At 35.9% G+C, this 19,598-nt stretch overlaps 1 protein-coding gene across 4 annotated transcripts in view; it reads right to left on the bottom strand.

Annotated features, from left to right (window-relative positions):
• LOC137619749 (calcium uptake protein 1 homolog, mitochondrial-like) overlaps positions 1-19,598 on the bottom strand; it is an 82,440-nt gene that overhangs the window by 24,977 nt on the left and 37,865 nt on the right. For 2 of the 4 annotated variants that reach the window (XM_068350056.1, XM_068350055.1), the window contains exon 7: positions 9,762-9,827. The exons of the other annotated variants lie outside the window; for them this stretch is intronic. In XM_068350056.1, coding sequence (XP_068206157.1) covers positions 9,762-9,827 — 66 coding nt within the window. The remainder of the gene's footprint in view (positions 1-9,761; positions 9,828-19,598) is intronic. 4 annotated transcript variants of the gene reach the window in all.

Genomic DNA, 19,598 nt, shown 5'->3' with positions numbered 1-19,598 from the left:
TCCTTATGACCAAAAAGAACAGGCCACCTAAGTCTTTATGACCACAAAGAACAGGCCACCTAAGTCTTTATGCCCACAAAGAACAGGCCACCTAAGTCTTTATAACCACAAAGAACAGGCCACCTAAGTCTTTATGACCACAAAGAACAGGCCACCTAAGTCTTTATAACCACAAAGAACAGGCCACCTAAGTCTTTATGACCACAAAGAACAGGCCACCTAAGTCTTTATGACCACAAAGAACAGGCCACCTAAGTCTTTATGACCACAAAGAACAGGCCACCTAAGTCTTTATGACCACAAAGAACAGGCCACCTAAGTCTTTATGACCACAAAGAACAGGCCACCTAAGTCTTTATAACCACAAAGAACAGGCCACCTAAGTCCTTATGACCACAAAGAACAGGCCGCCTAAGTCTTTATGACCGCAAAGAACAGGCCATCAAAGTCCTTATGAGCACAAAGAACAGGCCACCTAAGTCTTTATAATCACAAAGAACAGGCCACCTAAGTCTTTATGACCACAAAGAATAGGCCACTTAAGTCATTATGACCATAGAGAACAGGCCACCTAAATCTTTATGACCACAAAGAACAGGCCACCAAGTCTTTATGACCACAAAGAACAGGCCACCTAAGTCTTTATGACCACAAAGAACAGGCCACCTAAGTCTTTATGACCACAAAGAACAGGCCACCTAATTCTTTATAACCACAAAGAACAGGCCACCTAAGTCTTTATGACCACAAAGAACAGGCCACCTAAGTCTTTATGACCACAAGGAACAGGTCACCTAACTCTTTATGACCACAAAGAACAGGCCACCTAAGTCTTTATAACCACAAAGAACAGGCCACCTAACTCTTTATGACCACAGAGAACAGGCCACTTAAGTCATTATGACCATAGAGAACAGGCCACCTAAGTCTTTATGAACACAAAGAACAGGCCACCTAAATTATAACATCAATATGGCATGAAGGGAGAAAAAGGTCCTAATGATAAAATAAGTCTAATATGTGACCTCAAATTCACAACTAATGATTAATAAAACCATTACTTTACGCTATCTCAACCTCTGTACCAACATGGAGTCAACAGATATAAATGAATACTGGTATACAGCAACATTAAAACTTTCACTATATGTTTGCTTAATAACTTCTGAATATTAAAAAAATAAGTTATTGTTCATAAAAAGGTTAATACTATTTTATCCTTATTGTCGAGAATTAATTGGAAATGTTAAAAACTGATGAAGATCCCTAAAATAAAAAATGCTGGAATACTATTGATCAAATGTCCTTTCTTTTGTTGGTTATTAATGATATTGAAAGCTAGATTTCTTGAAAAAAAAATAACCATTTGAAACCCTACATCATATCATTACCATGTTTTTATAAAAAGAGAAATATTTCTGAAAATGTAAGAAAAATTAGGTATGCAGTACAAGACAGAATGGAAGAATATTTGAACACAAAAACCCCAGGAATAACACGGCAGGAAGTGACCCGACAAGAAGCGCAACAGTTGACTGTACTTCCAAACAAAGCGAATAAGCATTATTAACAAGAGGTCAAACAGAGAAGGGTTGGCATCAATACGGACGAGCGAGCGGCATTTCAAATGGGCAGCGGAGAAAGGGAAGATCCTACGTTCGGAATGACTAACGTCCAATATCACCAAGGATCTTGGTACACTACTACAGTACATTACTACACTAACACCAATATACCGGGTATTATCTAAAAGCCTTCCACCTGACCTTTTACTTCTTAAACCTTTCCTTTCCAGAGATAAAGAGTTGGTTAGTAACTGCAACCTTTGACACTTTCATAAAACACAGTAGGAAATAAAGTACCAAACCTTTCAGCTTAGAACAAGGAATTAAGATTAAATCATAACCACAACATTAAGTCTTCCGCTTATAACTACCAAACTATAGTCCATTTCTTTTAGCGATGCATATTTGCACCGACTCGCAGCGGTGCCCTTTTAGCTCGGAAAAGTTTCCGGATCGCTGATTGGTTGGACAAGATAATTCTAACCAATCAGCGATCAGGAAACTTTTCCGAGCTAAAAGGGCACCGCCGCGAGTCGGTGCAAATATGCATCGCTAAAAGAAATGGACTATAGATCATGATTAGCAATGACTGCAACATAAAAATTCTAAAGTGAATTCATTGGTATCAACTGCAACATTAACCTTGACCCAATGAAAAGTCTGACAATTGAAAACATTTGTATCATACAAAAGTTTCAATTTGAAAAATGTTAAAATTTGATTTTATAAAAATGCATGACAATTCCTCATAGCATTATATATACAGTATATCAAACATTTCAATCTTTTTGTGGTACAATATATATCATATTTCAGTAAAAAACCCACCACTAGATTTTAGAGAAAAATTATCTAATTTCATTTGTATCTTAGAAAAATTTTCCCGTTTGAAATATTTTAAAAGTTGGATTTATAAAAATGCATGGTAATATTCAGTACATCAAATATTTCTATCCTTTCGTGGTACAAAATAAAACATATTTCAGAAAAACTTGGTCTACCACTGACTTTTAGAGAAAATTATCTAAATTTCATTTGAATCTTACCAAACTTTTCCCTTTTGCAATAATTTCCACAAGATATAATAGGGTGATGGTTTGTAATAAAATCACCACCCATATCATATACTGTATCCCCTTTGTTCCAACATGAAACCCATATATACTCAACAACAATAAATAATAATAAAAACATATGTTTGAAATAGACAATAAGGAAAGTAGTCCTCATAAAGCTTAAGGGTTTAAAATGTAATTATCAAATATATTTAGAGGGTCTAATTTAACTACATCTTTATCAATTGTTACTGTTCTTCATAGTCACTATTCCCATCCCAGTCAATTTACAGTCATGAAAATAATAGAATGTAAGCAGATGAAAACCTTACTGGCCTTTTAACATACCAGGAAGGTCGACACCTAAATCTCAACATTCTGTAATTGGTACAGTTTAGTAGGTGCATTAAATAATTAGCAGAAATAAAGATTAAATTGCCAATTTCAGCAATGCCAGTTGCAGGCGAGTCAGATCTTATAAAAGGATCTGGAAGAAATCATGAGCTTCATTGGTTTAGAAAATAATTTTTCTGTAAAAGTGGGAAAACGTTTCCTATGAAATAGAACAGTGGAATGACAATGTAAACAATACTAGTTACATCATCCAAATGGGAAAAGGAGAGATAAACTATAAAAGTGATGCAATGGACTGTAGTTAATCTATAAGCTGACTATCCCAATGATACAGCAAATCTAAGCTGAATTTGTCCGTTGTCATTCTTTAGATAAAACTTATGTAAGAGAACTTACTGAGGAGCGAGACCCAAGCTAACTAGCCTCAGGGCACGTTCTTCTTACGACTGAGTTAGTCCCCATAGAAATCGGAAGTAGGGTAGACTACACAAAACTCTGGTCGGTTGAGAGGAGATTCCAGGTACCTTCTAAGAAAGTAGTTTGAGGTAAGTCTCTGTGTTGGAACAATTATGTTTCCCAGAAAACTTTAGGGTACGTAAAAGTTTCTACGATCGAATATGTCAAGTACGTGAACTGATGATTGCATAATAGAAAGAGGGAAAACTTAATACTCTTCCTACAAACGAAGTTCATCTTTTATTCATATCTCTGCAACTAGTTCAAGCCTTGTCCTAGGCCATAGCCATGCCACATGTACCTACACTAAAATCAGTCTGCCCATGATATTTTCTGGCACTGCAATTGTCTTACAGGCATCTAAGACTTTGACAAATGGGCGAAACTTTAAAAAGATTGTTGTTGTGGACACTTTACTACAGAATGCTCACCTTTAAACAGTTACGGAACAAAGTAATTTAAAAACACTAGGCAAAGTATGAATGCCATGGTTGGTTAAGACCATTTTATAAATTCTTGGATCCAAGTCCCTTATCTGAAGTTTTTTGATGATGAATACCTCTAAAAAACACAGCAACATGGTTACTCCATCAAAAATCAAAAGGAGTGCCTGGTTATAAAAGGTACCAAGAATTTTGACAAATTCAGCAAGATATTAAAGTAAGAAACTGTTGCGGTCCTCGGTGTATACTACAACCCTCACGTCTTCCATGAAGAAACTAATTCAAAATTAGAATCTGAGCTGGCGGAGTAGTGGGGACAGAGTGAAGGGCCACTTGCCTTCCACTACTTATCACAAGCAAGAGATGTCTTCACTTGAAACCAAGAAGATAATTCACCAAACATCTGTGATTGCGCTATTCAAACTGCCCAACCCAGACTTTGAAAACAAGACAATGAGATTGACAGAAAAGTTCTTGAGTGTAGCCTCCAGCAAGAATAAGCCAAGAGAGTAGAAGTTATTATCATCATCATCATCATCAAAAGGAAGAGATGAACCAGCGCCACAAGTCAAAATAAATTCTTACAGAGCTGACCCGACAGTGGAAGGCTATAAAATAAGAACTATGGCCCAAATCAAGAATGAGAGAGCTGCTTACCATATCGAAGCATAAATAAATAAATGAATATATATACTGTGTATATATACAGTATATATATATATATATATATATATATATATATATATATATATATATATATATATATATATATATATATATATATATACATATGTATATATATATATATATATATATATATATATATATATATATATATATACATATGTATATATATATATATATATATATATATATATATACATATATATATATATATATATATATATATATATATATATATATATATATATATATATATATATATATATAAATATATATATATATATATATATATATATATAAATATATATAAATATATATATATATAATATATATATATATATATATATAAACATTCTTTCTACACTGTATTAGTATATTAAGAAAATAAAAAAACCCTTGAACACCTGACAAATGACATGTGTTTAACATCTGTTACCTGTAAATATCAGTAACCTAGACAATACATAAGTTCATCTATTCACACACCATAAACAGTGGACTCAAAACATTCTTCTACATTATCTAATTCTAAATCATGCTAAGCTAAGGTGTCTTTATAAAAACTGATCTAATATCTAATATGAATTTGCATTAAGTTCATTTCAAAATGCTAATTATAAAAAATTTGATTTATTTAATTATGGCACTATGGTGGAAAAGTTTAATTCCTTCCTGAAATTTGATAACATGCATAAGCTCAATCACATGCCGGATGTCGTTACTTTCCTAGTTTGTCGTCTGCCACCTAGTTCGATCATTTCAAGTTTTACTAAACTGTAACATGCTCTAGAACAGTGGTTCCAAAACTGGGGGGCGCACCCCACTAGGGGGGCGTGAGGACGATACAAGGGGGGCGTGTTCAAACTATTTTCGCTCACTTTGAACCAAGTGTTTCGTTTTTAGTTACTGGAATGTACTATTATTTGTTTGAGTGGCTTTCATTATTAAAATGTAATACAAACAGAAATTTGTTTTCCTGTACAATGCTAAGAAATAAATGTAAGAATCATTTCATATAAAAAAAAGAGAGGAGTGGGGGGCGTATGGGTCTACTGGAAGCAAAAAGGGGGCGTCAGGTAAGATAGTTTGGGAACCACTGCTCTAGAATAAAGGTACAAAATTATGATTGCTTCTTTTCTTCTATAACGACAGCTACGTTCTACTGTACAGTATTATATTCTCGTCTTGTAAGAAATATGTGTGCGACATATAACTACAAAAAGTATTCGTGTTCTCCATTACCTTGTTGTACAAATCATTTGTTTGGCAGGAAAGAAATTATCCACAGGAAATTATATTCTCTCCACACAATAAAGCACAGATGTGCAAATGATCAGTTTCTAAATTATAAAAAAAAAAAGCTTGCAAACCTACTTGGAATAACGGACAGAAATAAAATAGAAAAACCTACAATTTTAATTATAATTATAATCATAATTAAAATTTATTTACTCTTATTTAACCTTTCTCTAACTGTCTGTTTTATATCCACGTGATTTATAGCATGTAATGTTTGGGGTTATATTTATCTGGGATTTTCTTGCATGTTTACATTTGCTTTGGAATACTGGAGAGAGATATTCAATATTCTTTTAATAACTTTGTTTCCTAATAACAGCTTTTGGTATTTTTATTGATATACGAGAAGCAGCATTCTTTACAAATTAATTCATTTTAATTTCACCAACAATGACAAAATCATCTGCTGCTCTTCAAGATAAATCGTATTCATCTTTATGATCACATCCTGTTCCTCAGGGTATTCATGGATCATTTTTCAGATTGAACAATAACAAGTTTATGTTAACTATATGCAAAGATTCAACCCTTTGGTATTTGTATAAATAATTAGTTATCCTGCATAAACTTGATTTATTTGTTGTTGTAATTTATTTTGCTTTTCCCCTGGTTTTGATTTCCTGGATGGGTCACTGTTTTAAAAATAAATTTTTCAAAGGGATCATTACAGTCTCTTAACTCTTTCTTCTTTTCCACTGTGAGAGGCAAGAGAGCGTGCTAGAAATAGGAATGAATGGCGAGCGATTGTGACGCAGTTCCGGTAGGCCCTGCTGCTTCCTCCGATGCCTTAGATGACCACGGAGGAAGCAGCAGTAGGGGATTCAGCATTATGAAGCTTCATCTGTGGTGGATAATGTGGGAGGCTGGGCTGTGGCACCCTAGCAGTACCAGCTGAACTCGGTTGAATCCCTGATTAGGCTGAAGGAACATAGAGAGTAGAGGTCCCCTTCTTTGTTTTGTTTCATTTGTTGATGTCGGCTACCCCCCAAAATTGGGGGAAGTGCCTTGGTATATATATGTATGTATCCCTACATCACAGGGTCAGTTGTTTGGACAATAATTTGGCGAAGGGATTTTAAGCTCACATGCTATTGTAGTCATCAACTAGTTATTGGCATTGGAACTAACCTTTTGCTAAATAGTCCAACTACAAGTAAGTATTTTCTACAGTTATTAGTATTGGGCCTCGCTTTTTGCTAAAATGCAAAACTGCAAGGCAGGAGCTGTCCTTTTAGTTGTCTTCTATGAATTGCAGGACAAACGATGGTAGTATACTTACACTCTTACTGCAAGGAAATTAAAGCCTCTACCTTTAAGTTCTTATTTTCCTTCATTGATGGTCAATCCCAATATCTTAAGCTCTTGGTTGTACATATAGCGAGAACAGACTTCAGATAATGCATACTTCAAGTTGACAAAGTTAAGTTGGGTCACTAGCTCACCTTTTGTTTACAGTATTTTAATAAAGCCCTTTAGGTTTAATAGTGCTTTAAAGTGAAGAAGTCTTCAGAGTTTTCCAGTTCAGTAAAATGCTCGTCAACATCAAGATCGAGTTCACAGATTAAAAAATTCCTCTAGGCACTAGCCTCCTGGCTAGTACAGTGGTAACGTGTTTGCCTCGCATTCGCGTGGCAAGAGATCGATCCCCGCCCAGGGCCGTGAGTTTAAGCTGTTTACTGGGGAGGCTACTGCTGTGGTAGGGCACCACAGTGGGGGGTTAGGCTTGCCCGGCTGACGTTCTGGTGAGCATCTATTCTGATGGAACTGGAACTGAAACCAGACACCTTTAACCTTTAACTATCAAATATCTATAACAAAGCTAGATTTAATTGACTGATGTAGGGGACATACGGTCTGCTTACGAGCTATATCGTTCATACGCAGAGTTCAAGTTGCCTCGAGGTCATCAGTCCTTCATAATCAGACCTTTAGCATTAAGGGTAGAGTTTAACCCTTTTACCCCCAAAGGACGTACTGGTACGTTTCACAAAACTCATCCCTTTACCACCATGGACGTACTGGTACGTCCTTGCAAAACACTGCTATTTACATTTTTTTTTTTTTGCATATTTTTGATAATTTTTTGAGAAACTTCAGGCATTTTCCAAGAGCATGAGACCAACCTGACCTCTCTTTGGCGAAAAGTAAGGATGTTGGAGCAATTTAAAAAAAATATACTACAAAATGTGCTTGAAAAAAAATAACTCCTGGGGGTTAAGGGTTGGAAATTTCCAAATAGCCTGGGGGTAAAAGGGGTTAAAATTAGAATTTAACTTTGTTCAACCACATCAATTAGGGTTGCGGCAGCCGATTTGGTTACATCCCTGACTGGTAATCGCCAGACTGGGGTTTGAGTCCTGCTCAAACTCATTAGTTTCTTTGGTCCCTGCAACCTCACTATTCTAGTGAGCTAAGGATGTGGGGTGGAAGCCTATAGGACTAACTGCTGAGTTATCAGCTGCCATTGCCTGGCCCTCTTTGGACCTAGCTTGGATGGAGAGGGGGCTAGGGCACTGTATATATGGTCAGTCTCTAGGGCATTGTCCTGCTTGATACGGCAATGTCACCGTCCCTCGCCTCTGCCCTTCATGAGCGGCCTTTAAAACTTTAAATCGATTACTCTAAATCTGCGGGTGAGGAAGCAAGGCATGAAACCTCGCTCTCTTTCATGTTCTATGTGTAATTCAATTTTATTCAAACCTGCACTTTATGTTGTTAACAGAAGGTTTACCCTAATAGAATATATAAAGGAAATAGCAAAGTGAAAAATGTGAAGAAAACATTTCACAAATACTGTTAAGAACTACAATACCAATTTATGGTGTGATCCTACGTTAGTTAGTCTCGAAGAAGTCTGGAGGAAATTAGGCAACAATGAAATGTGAATTTTCTAGATCATTGCAAAAGACTAGAGAACGGGGAATGTTCTCAGGCAATTCCCTTCAAGTGTAATCAATGATCATACTATATCTTACTGCACAGTAAATAAAACAAACATATGAGGTTCTGTCCCAGTTAATCGTATATGTTACACGTGCAAAAACTATGGGACAGTTTACTCACAAAATTTGTCATTCTGATACCTGATTTTAAATACAAATTGTGTCTCAAACTGCAGCAACACAGCCTCTTTGGGACAGCGGAACGAGATAATAAAAAATATAAAATCTATAAAAAATTTCTAAATGAGATTACGTTTGCTTTTTCAAGCAATTAAAACTCATCCAGTGCTAAATATATCTTTAAAAATCATGCATGCTAGTTCATGCCAGAATTATGAACAGCAAGAGGAAAAATTTAAAAAGCAATTGTATAAATTTATCCCATCTCCAAATATTTGTTTTTAAATGTCATATTTAAGCATTTTAAACTTATTACTCATTTTTAGGGTGTAGAGAGAGAAAAACTATCCTAAAATGTAGATGAATCTTCTAACTGTAACATTATAATTTCTTGCACAAAATATAACTAACTATTCAAAGAATGGAAAAAACTAAGGTAAATAGCATCTTTTAGCAACTGAATGAAATATCCATCAGAAATATAAACTAATTTCCAGTGCTTTAAAAAGTTGTTAAAACTTGCATACAGCCGACTTACGTCGGCAGTCTGTTATCAACGTAAAGCGGTATAATAGATGTTACTAATGTTGTAGAAATCTGTTGAGAAAAAAATTGTAATTTGACTAGATGGCTACAAACTGAACTGCACGTGACATAAGCAACCATACGTGGGCATTCTGAGTAGACAAAATCTTAAAAAAAAAAATACAGTCATTTTAGACAGACAAGACCGTGTGGATACTGTCAGTTTGACCGTCAGGAAAAAAATAGAGGAAATATAAACGCAGTCTAGTCTGAACGATGCCTAAAAGCTGTGGAGGCCATTTTCGTCTTCAGACTTACCTCGTCAAAATAGGTTGGCAAAGGAGCTGTGGGTCCTTTTTCTAATTCATTCCCTATCTGATGTTCCTGAAATGACATGCCATTAACACAAAAAAAGGGAAGGGAACACAAACAAAATGTTAGAACTAAACAGAACAACAAAAAAATTAATAAGGAAACAATCAACAATATACTATAAAAAGGAATACAAATGATAAGGTGAGAGAATCAAAATAAAAGAATATTAGTACACACAAAAAAATACAGGTCTTTTTCAGTACAAAAAAAAATAACCTGCACAATAGCATTCCTCTTGCAGTAAGCTAATCTTCTACTAAAAGGGGCTACAGTTAGGCTTTTCAATCCCAAGGACTGTAGTACTCTGCTCCCAAGTACCAAAACATACCAATGACAAAAGACACATGAGATTAACTATCTTGCTAGAGAGTGGTAGTCTATCAAATGTTTCATAAAATAAAATTGTTTTGCAAGTTCTTAAAATTCAAGACAAAATACCATAACATCGACGGTTTATACAAATTACCATTAAAACAAAAGCAGTGTCCTGCACTGCCAGCTCAAAAGGTTCCTCAAAAGACGCGAGATGAAAAGCATTAAAAGTGGCATATCCTAAAAAATATTTTTCTTTTAAACGATATCACTTGTCTTCTCCACTCGTACATTTGTGAATAAAGACTCAACATCAAAAACTAATTATTAAAAGATCTAAGTCCTAAGATATTATGGCTTCCTTAAATGCATAAGAGTTAATTAGAGAGAATGTGTTTTTGTAATACAATTTAAGATCAAATTTTATCAAGCTCACTTGTCATTCACGGTCAGTCTCACAATGCTGGATGCATATCAAGCAAGCCTCCAAATGAAGCTTCAAGTTACGGTGGTGAAATAAAAAATTAATGAATGCTACACTATTCTCTAAAGCTACAATTAATAATCTAAATATTTGAGAACAATAAACAAATATTATTCAAGGTTTCAATATAATCATACATTTTAAAACTTATTTTTCCAATACTCTGTGAGCAAAACCAATGCCCTTTACATTAAAAGCATCCGTAACTAAATAAAATGAAGTTATACAGTATAAGTAATTCAAAATTATGGTGAAATTATAGTCAATCACTTACGTAAAGGCTTATTAAATCTAATTGCAGGCTATAAATAATATAAAGGACCATCCATTAGATATAAAATCCTATCCCAATGGGATAAAGAAAACATCATGGAGCTATAATACTGTAATCAGATACATTGAGAACATATCAAAAGGTAATTTATTCAAATGCAACGAAAACCACAATTAACTTTTTCTCAATAGATATATGTTTAAAAAATCCAGCGACGCCCATTGCAAGCGCACAGTTAATGTCCCTTTTTACGTTGGATTAGTATACGTCGGTTCGGACTTGGCGTAGCTCAGCCTAAAGTACCAAACACTAAAATAAAATCCTCGTCAGGTCGTTTTACTCGACCTTACGTCAATTTCTACATCGTAAAATAATGATTAAAGTACAGTAATGTACTTCAAATATTAGCTTATTAATGTAGATATCTGGTTTTTATATAGTACGGTGGTAACGTGTTTGCCTCGCATTCGCGTGGCAAGAGATCGATCCCCGCCCAGGGCCGTGAGTTTAAGCTGTTTACTGGGGAGGCTACTGCTGTGGTAGGGCACCACAGTGGGGGGTTGGGCTTGCCCGGCTGTCGTTCTGGTGAGCATCTATTCTGATGGAACTGGAACTGAAACTAGACACCTTTAACCTTCAAGTACTTTTTTTATGTTCAGTACGTACGTGTATAGGGAACGTATAATTCACTTCACAAGGTGAAAATCTGACCTACGCAGAAACTTACCGACAATGTAAGGCTGGGAATTACTCTCCTAGTCTAAATTACAACTGGATTAGCATTTCAATAATGTTTCGGTAATATTTCCAATACTTTCAATACGACGTTTTTTATAGAACTTCTACGCAGAAACTTACCGACAATGTAGGGCTGGGAATTACTCTCCAATTCTAAATTACAACTGGACTACCATTTCATTACCGTTTCGGTACTATTTCCAATACTCTCAATACGACGTTTTTTATAGAACTTCTACGCAGAAACTTACCGACAATGTAGGGCTGGGAATTACTGTCCTAGTCTAAATTACAACTGGATTAGCATTTCAATAATGTTTCGGTACTATTTCCAATACTTCCAATAGGACGTTCTAGATAGAATTTCAAGTTTGTTAATTGCAAACCACATTTGAGACTGGCAATCAGACTTGCTATTCTAATCAAAACTACTTTTGGTACTATTTCCAATACTCTCAATACAACATTTTTTATAGAACTTCACGTCTGTATAATTGCAAACCACATTTGAGACTGGCAATCAGACTTGCTATTCTCATCAAATCTACTTTTTGTCCTTGGCATTATTATGGCAAATAGGAGCACAGTGATCGCTAGCAACCAAATCAGTATAAAAACGGAATAGTTAATCAAACAAAATTATAAAAAGGATTAATTCTAAAAAGACAATGTCTGTTCAGGATTATACAGTAATACCATTAGTATTATACTTAATCTAGATCCTAACTATATCAGATGAAAATTATTGGACAAAACTACAGTTCTACGGCATAAGAAAATAATCTCTTTATATATACAACTCAATCAGACATTTTCAAAATAAATAAATAGGGCAAAAAATCAACTCCTTCCAGGACTTTCAAAACTAAAAAACTTGTTCTTAACCCTTTTACCCCCAAAGGACGTACTGGTACGTTTCACAAAAGCCATCCCTTTACCCCCATGGACGTACCGGTACGTCCTTGCAAAAAAATGCTATAAAAATTAGTTTTTCATATTTTTTGATAATTTTTTGAGAAAATTCAGGCATTTTCCAAGAGAATGAGACCAACCTGACCTCTCTATGACAAAAATTAAGGCTGTTAGAGCAATTTAAAGAAAATATACTGCAAAATGTGCTGGGAAAAAAATAACCCCCTGGGGGTTAAGGGTTGGAAATTTCCAAATACCCCAGGGGTAAAAGGGTTATGAGAAAGCTATGAAAAATTTATACCGATACAATTCTACAATACATATGGTGCAGATTACAAATACAATACGGTACATAAAATACTATTTTCTTAGTACTGTTCTGATAACTATATCAATTTGTGCATAAGAAACATCACAAGGTCTTGTGACGTGGACAAACGCTAATTCTTCGAAGCTCAAAACGGGGAGAATCTCTCGATTGAGAAATTTGTTCATTCAAATTGCTGTTGTGAAATATGTCCTGTCAATTAGTTTGAGAGGCCCAACTTGCCAACAGCTTCACATGTCATTATATTTATTTTAATGAAAACAAGAGAAAATTCAACATACTGTCTGATAGATATCTAAATGTGTAATTCCGAGATAAAACGTTGATAACAGAGAACTATAGTGATAAAGTAAAATAAGATTTTAACATAGTACATATTATTTTAGTTATCTTGCTGTACAGTAAATAATAAACCATACTGCATTATGGGATATATGATTTTAAAACAATAATGGATTTGTTTATACTTAATAAAAAAAGTCACAAACTCTACCTATAATTTGCCCATTCCATGGTACACAAAATCACGGATACTTCAGTCTCTGATTAATATGAGCAAAAAGAAAATCGTTATTAGCCAGAAGCCCTGTGCTATCTATCAGTTTATGTAACCAAATTACTAGACAGAGATACACTGTAAAGCAAGATAGTACTGTTTGTAACTTGCTTCTTGCTATCCCCCAAAGAAAGATTTTAGTCATACCTTCCTATGCGTTTCTGTATAACTATGACCTATCTCGCATCACAACTATCAGCCATTGTCATACAGTTCTCTGAAGATATATAAAAAAATTCTATCAAGGATAAGGTGAAAGTTCTCTTTCTGTTTAGCATTAGTGCACACAATGAAGAAGAGTGCGGTGACTTAGTAAAGAATAGGGCTTGTTGTGGCCGATGTGGTAACGTCCCTGCTGACATACGCCAGACTGGGGTTCGAGTCCCGCTCAAACTCGTTACTTTCTTTGGTCGCTGCAACTTCACCATCCTTGTGAGCTAAGGATGAGGGTTTTGGGGGAGCAGCAGACATTGCCTAGCGCTCCTTGGTCCTAGTTTGAGTGGAGAGGGGGCTTGGGCGCTGATCATATGTGCATATGGTCAGTCTCAATGGCACTGTCCTGCTTGATAGAGCAATGTCACTTTCCCTTGCCTCTGCCATTCATGAGCAGCCTTTAAACCTTGTGACTTTGTAACAAAAACCAGCCAAGGACAGACCCATTAAATTCTGTTCCATGGTATGTCACCATATTTGAGAGACATGCCAACAAAAGCCATATGACTACTTTGATAATTAGATTATGTGAAGAAAATGACTATCTCCAGATTCATAATGGATGTTCTTATGACTGCTACACACTAACGATGGTTCCATTTAGGTTTTCATCATCTGATGTTGGTTTTAGAATGCCCTACATATAACAGGACGCGGGCTCTTGTGTTGGCAACCCATAAGTGGGATAAGGATGTGAAAGTGGTAAGGTTATATAAGGATGATGATGGAATGGATCAGAAAGAATGAAAGCACCATGAAGACCGTGGCAGGAGTTCGAAGCTCAGACCAGGCGCCGCAAAGCAGACGATGTCACCCAAACCCGGTTCCTCTTCGGTCCTGGATAAATTTGATCTTTTCTTATTGTAACCCGAAAAGGGAATTTTCATCTTCTAAAACCACCAACTCCTCAAAAGTTAAAAAAAGTTACAACCTGTGTACGTTAGTGCAAATCTATTCCTAAAATTCCCCATAACAGCTGCTTCTGATACTTTAAACTAAGAGAAAATCAGCTCAAGTAAAAATGAAATCACCTGGAACAATAATCCTTTCCACATCAACCTCAAAAATATATTAAATTTCTCACCGTAGAAGTTGAGCATAGAAACTCCAAGGTATGGATAGATTTGCTTGATGCGTCAGATTCGAAAAAGGAACTGACTTTGTTAGTCAACTGAATAACTTCCAAGTTTATGTATTTCAATCCTGCCACTCTTTTGGCATTTGTGGAAGTGAGGATAGCATACGAGCTTCTTCAGAAGGTTGGCAGATCACATTTTCTGACTAAAACTGTACCCCGTTGTTAAAAAACCATTTGAATTCCAGATCTAATCCAAGGCAATATTGTTAATGCCAAATGGTGGGAAGGCATAGACATATCAAATTGCTAGTAATTTGTATTTTTCCTAGCATACTTACCACGGACTACTCTCTCAAGAGTTACTCTTTAGTATAAACTTACGACCAGAAAATATTTCCCCCAACCAGGACTCCATTCCAGGCGAGAGGCATAAGGCCTCAGGCCGGTAATTACGCCCCAGGGTATGTTCCCTGCGCAAAGCGACCTTCCACTGTCTTTGACCCACAATGCACCAAGAAGAAGGCCGTGTCAGGCCTGATAAGGTCAGGGCAAAGGTCGCCATTCGTACTCTGGTCGTTGCCCAGTGTAGACCTATAGTTTTCGCTCGCGACTTAGATTACATAAAAAATCACTAAACACTTCACGTCAAAGATATTGGAAGTGGAAAGCATAAGAGTACAGAAGGTCCTCAAGTTACAAACACTCAGAGATATGAACATAAATCTAACTGAAACCAAAAGTTCATAAGGAAATACCGTAATAAAACTACTGTATATATAATTTAATGCGATAAGCAAGATGCCATTTGCAATATGAAACAAGACGATTTGTTGACTGCTGCAGCTGGAAATCGTAGACATGCGAGTTAGGTGAAAACATTTACAAAATTTGATTCACAAACAGTTTCTTGGAACCTAATAAGTTTGTACATCAAAGACTTCCTGTATAAGAGAAGTCTGTGATTGAGACAGAGTCCTGAGTAAATTCCCCCAGAGAAGGGGTCCTATAGCTGGTATAGAAAATGGCATATATGCATCGAGATGGAGCAAACGTAACATTTGGAGAGAACAGGACTTCTCCAGCATAGTGTCACTACAACCACGGTTTGAAGGTTTAAAGGTCGCTCATGAATGGCAGAGGCAAGGGACAGTGACATTGCCCTATCAAGTAAGACAATGCCCTAGAGACTGACCATATTCTATATGATCAGGGCCCAAGCCTCCTCTCCACCCAAGCTAGGACCAGGGAGGGCCAGGCAAATGGCTGCTAATGACTCAACAGATAGACCTATAGGCTCCCCCCAACCCCCCAACCTTAGCTCACAAGGATGGTAAGGTTGCAGACACTAATGGCATTAACGAGACTGAGCAGGACTCGAACCCCCGACTGGCAAACACCAGGCAGAGACGTTACCAATCAGGCCACAACAACCCGGTGCTGTGGTTCTGTCTTAACTATTGCAAAAGTAAAAAAAAAAATTGAATTGTTCACTACTTTACCCAGTATTCAAGGGTTTAAAAAGTCTATTTTGGAAATCTCACACGTGAAATCCAAGGAAGAGTCATTGAAATGTCGCATCAAAATACGCTGTACATGAAAAATGAACATTAGCAGCTGAAGCTAGATACTGAAGTGCTCTTCCTCTCAAACAAGCAGGATATCAATACTGTACTGCATAGTTGTGGTGGCCGATGTGGTAACGTCCCTGACTAGTGAACGTCAGACTAAGGTTTGAGTCCTATCAAACTCGTTAGTTTCTTTGGTCGCTGCAACATTACCATCCTTGTGAGCTAAGGATGAGGGGTTTGGGGGAGCCTTTAGGTCTATCTGCTGAGTCATCAGCAGCCATTGCCTGGCTCTCCTTGGTTTTAGCTTGGGTGGAGAGAGGCATGGGTGCTGATTATATGTGTATACGGTCAATCTATAGGACATTGTCCTGCTCGATAGGGCAATGTCACTTTCTTGCCCCTGCCATTCATGAATGGCCTTTGAACCTTCTTAAAAATCTTCCTTTTCAAAATACCATCCACTAAGAAGGGAAAATCTTACCAGACAGTCACTTCTCCAACTTTAATTACTAAATGTTTCATTACTGAATTGTAATAGAAATATAAAGATAAACTGAATGATTGATTTAAGGCATTCCAAAAAAAAAAAAAATCAACACCAAAAAATGGAGCATTGAAGTCCTACTTCCAATATGAGAAAGAAAGCCAATTGCTGGAACTTCTGGGATCCATACATACAATTACACAGGGCTTCAAGCTAACGGTGGTTTTCTTTCCGTCTTCCTTTTGAAAAGAGACTGAAGTGTAGAATTTTGTTGACCATATACTGGGCTGGTTAAAAGAAACGGGTTCAATATGAGAAAAACCAATTACTTTAATGTTATATTCTTTTTGGATTAAAGATCAAAGTTAAGCATTTAAGTGCCATTTCAAAAGAAATTAATAATCAAAAATTTAACATCTCGCAAGAGGGCACCATGTTTGCTAAGCTTGGCATATGTCCTACTGAAAGCAGACTTATAAACTGAAAGAAAAAATAATACCGCACAAAAACCAAACGAGCTTTAATCAGGTTTGTAAAACATCTTCAAAAAGGACAATTTTTCATTCAAGCATCCTAGGGCAAGTTGAAAATGTGGGGTTTCAGAACTATCCATTTTCTGTCCTATAAAGACTCCAAATTGAATTCTTATATGGACCCTAACTAGTGTGATGACATTAAATTCTTTTACAAACCCTAACTACTATGGCATTAAATTCTTTTACAACCCTATTACAATGCCATTAAATTCTTTTACAAACACTAACTACTATGATAGCATTAAATCATTTTACAACCCTAAATACTACGGCATTTAATTCTTTTATGAAACTTAATTATTATGATAGCATTAACCCTTTTACCCCCAAAGGACGTACTGGTACGTTTCATAAAACTCATCCCTTTACCCCCATGGACGTACCGGTACATCCTTGCAAAAAACTGCTATTTACATTTTTTTTTTGCATATTTTTGATAATCTTTTGAGAAACTTCAGGCATTTTCCAAGAGAATGAGACCAACCTGACCTCTCTATGATGAAAATTAAGGCTGTTAGAGCAATTTAAAAAAAATATACTGCAAAATATGCTTGAAAAAAAATAACCCCTGGGGGTTAAGGGTTGGAAAGTTCCAAATAGCCTGGGGGTAAAAGGGTTAAATTCTTTTACAAACTCTAATCACTATGACAGCATTAAATTCTTTAACAAACCCTAAATACTACGGCATTTAATTCTTTTATGAACCCTAATTAATATAACATTTAAATTCTTTACAAACCCTAAATGCTACGGCATTAAATTCTTTTAGGGATAATGTCTTCAGCCGTTGAATTCGTTAACGAGGTATATAATGACAGGTGACGAGCTCGCGGGCCAGTAGTCCCGCCTACCCATCTATTGATGACTCTTCAAGAGTTTTGACGCTGTTACTATTTTTAGAATGATATATTGTTAATTTATTCTCATATTTCCTTATTTCCTTTTCTCACTGGGTTTTTTTTCCCTGTTGGAGCCCTTGGGCTTTTAGCATCCTGCTTTTCCTAGTGGGGTTGTAGCTTGGCTAGTAATAATAATAATAATAATAATAATAATAATAATAATAATAATAGTAAGAGAGGTTTGGCTGAGGTAGGATGTTTAACTTTAAAGGATTCACATCTGTTTACATATTACTTTATTTGTTCCTACACACATACAGTCTTCTTTATCCTGCTCTTGTCCTGATAGATCTGCCTTCTTCTTGGCTCCTTTCTTGGATTTTACCCGTTTTTGCACCTCATCATTCCACCATCACGATTCCACCACATACAGTATAAACCTTTCATATCTTAGAATAAGGAGACTCACTAATTGGTGGGTTGGAAGTCCCCCTAAAACCAAACTGGGTGGTTCAGTATAACACCTACTGTCTATATTCATTATTTCTTATGTAATTTATCTATTTCCTTATTTCCTATCCTCACTAAACTATTATAACCTATTGGAGCTCTTGGGCTTATAGCATCCTGCTTTTCCTACTGGGGTTGTAGCTTACCTATTAATACTAGTAATATTAGTTAAATTAATGAACAAGAACTGGTTTACAGTAAATAACTTTCTATTTCATCATATCCTATTGACGCCAAGGGTCTCAGTTAGATTTCGCCAGTCGTCTCTATCTTGTGCTTTTAAACTTTCTATTTAAGATACCCTAAAGACATAGTACATGATTTTACAGTATCATAGCTGCAATAACTCTGAATACTTAAAACCACCTTAACCAAGTAAAGACAATCCTATAAGAAGTAATCAAAACATTTGCTACTTCAGTGTCTTAACCCTTTTACCCCCAATGGACGTACTGGTACGTTTCACAAAACTCATCCCTTTACCCCCACGGACGTACCGGTACGTCCTTGCAAAAAAACTGCAATTTAAATTTTTTTTCCATATTTTTGATAATTTTTTGAGAAAATTCAGGCATTTTCCAAGAGAATGAGACCAACCTGACCTCTCTATGATGAAAATTAAGGCTGTTAGAGCAATTTTAAAAAAAATATACTACAAAATGTGCTTGAAAAAAAATAACCCCTGGGGGTTAAGGGTTGGAAATTTCCAAATAGCCTGAGGGTAAAAGGGTTAACAAAAGCAGCCACTGATTTTTTTAAAAGTAGTAAAATCTAAATGCCGGAACAGATGCCATGATGAAAACTCTGTCCTTTTGAAGATGTTTAGGGAAAAATTTAGCGCAAAAAAATCTCAACAAAACCGTAACGTGTCTCAGCCGAGCAGATTACTAAAACTCATATCCGTAACGAATAGAGCCAAACTTTGGATTAATCTACATAGTATCAGCA

The sequence above is a fragment of the Palaemon carinicauda genome, chromosome 26, assembly GCF_036898095.1.
Source record: "Palaemon carinicauda isolate YSFRI2023 chromosome 26, ASM3689809v2, whole genome shotgun sequence".
NCBI lineage: Eukaryota > Metazoa > Arthropoda > Malacostraca > Decapoda > Palaemonidae > Palaemon > Palaemon carinicauda.
The sequence above is the reverse complement of the archived record's forward strand: the minus strand, read 5'-3'. Positions and strand labels throughout refer to the sequence as shown.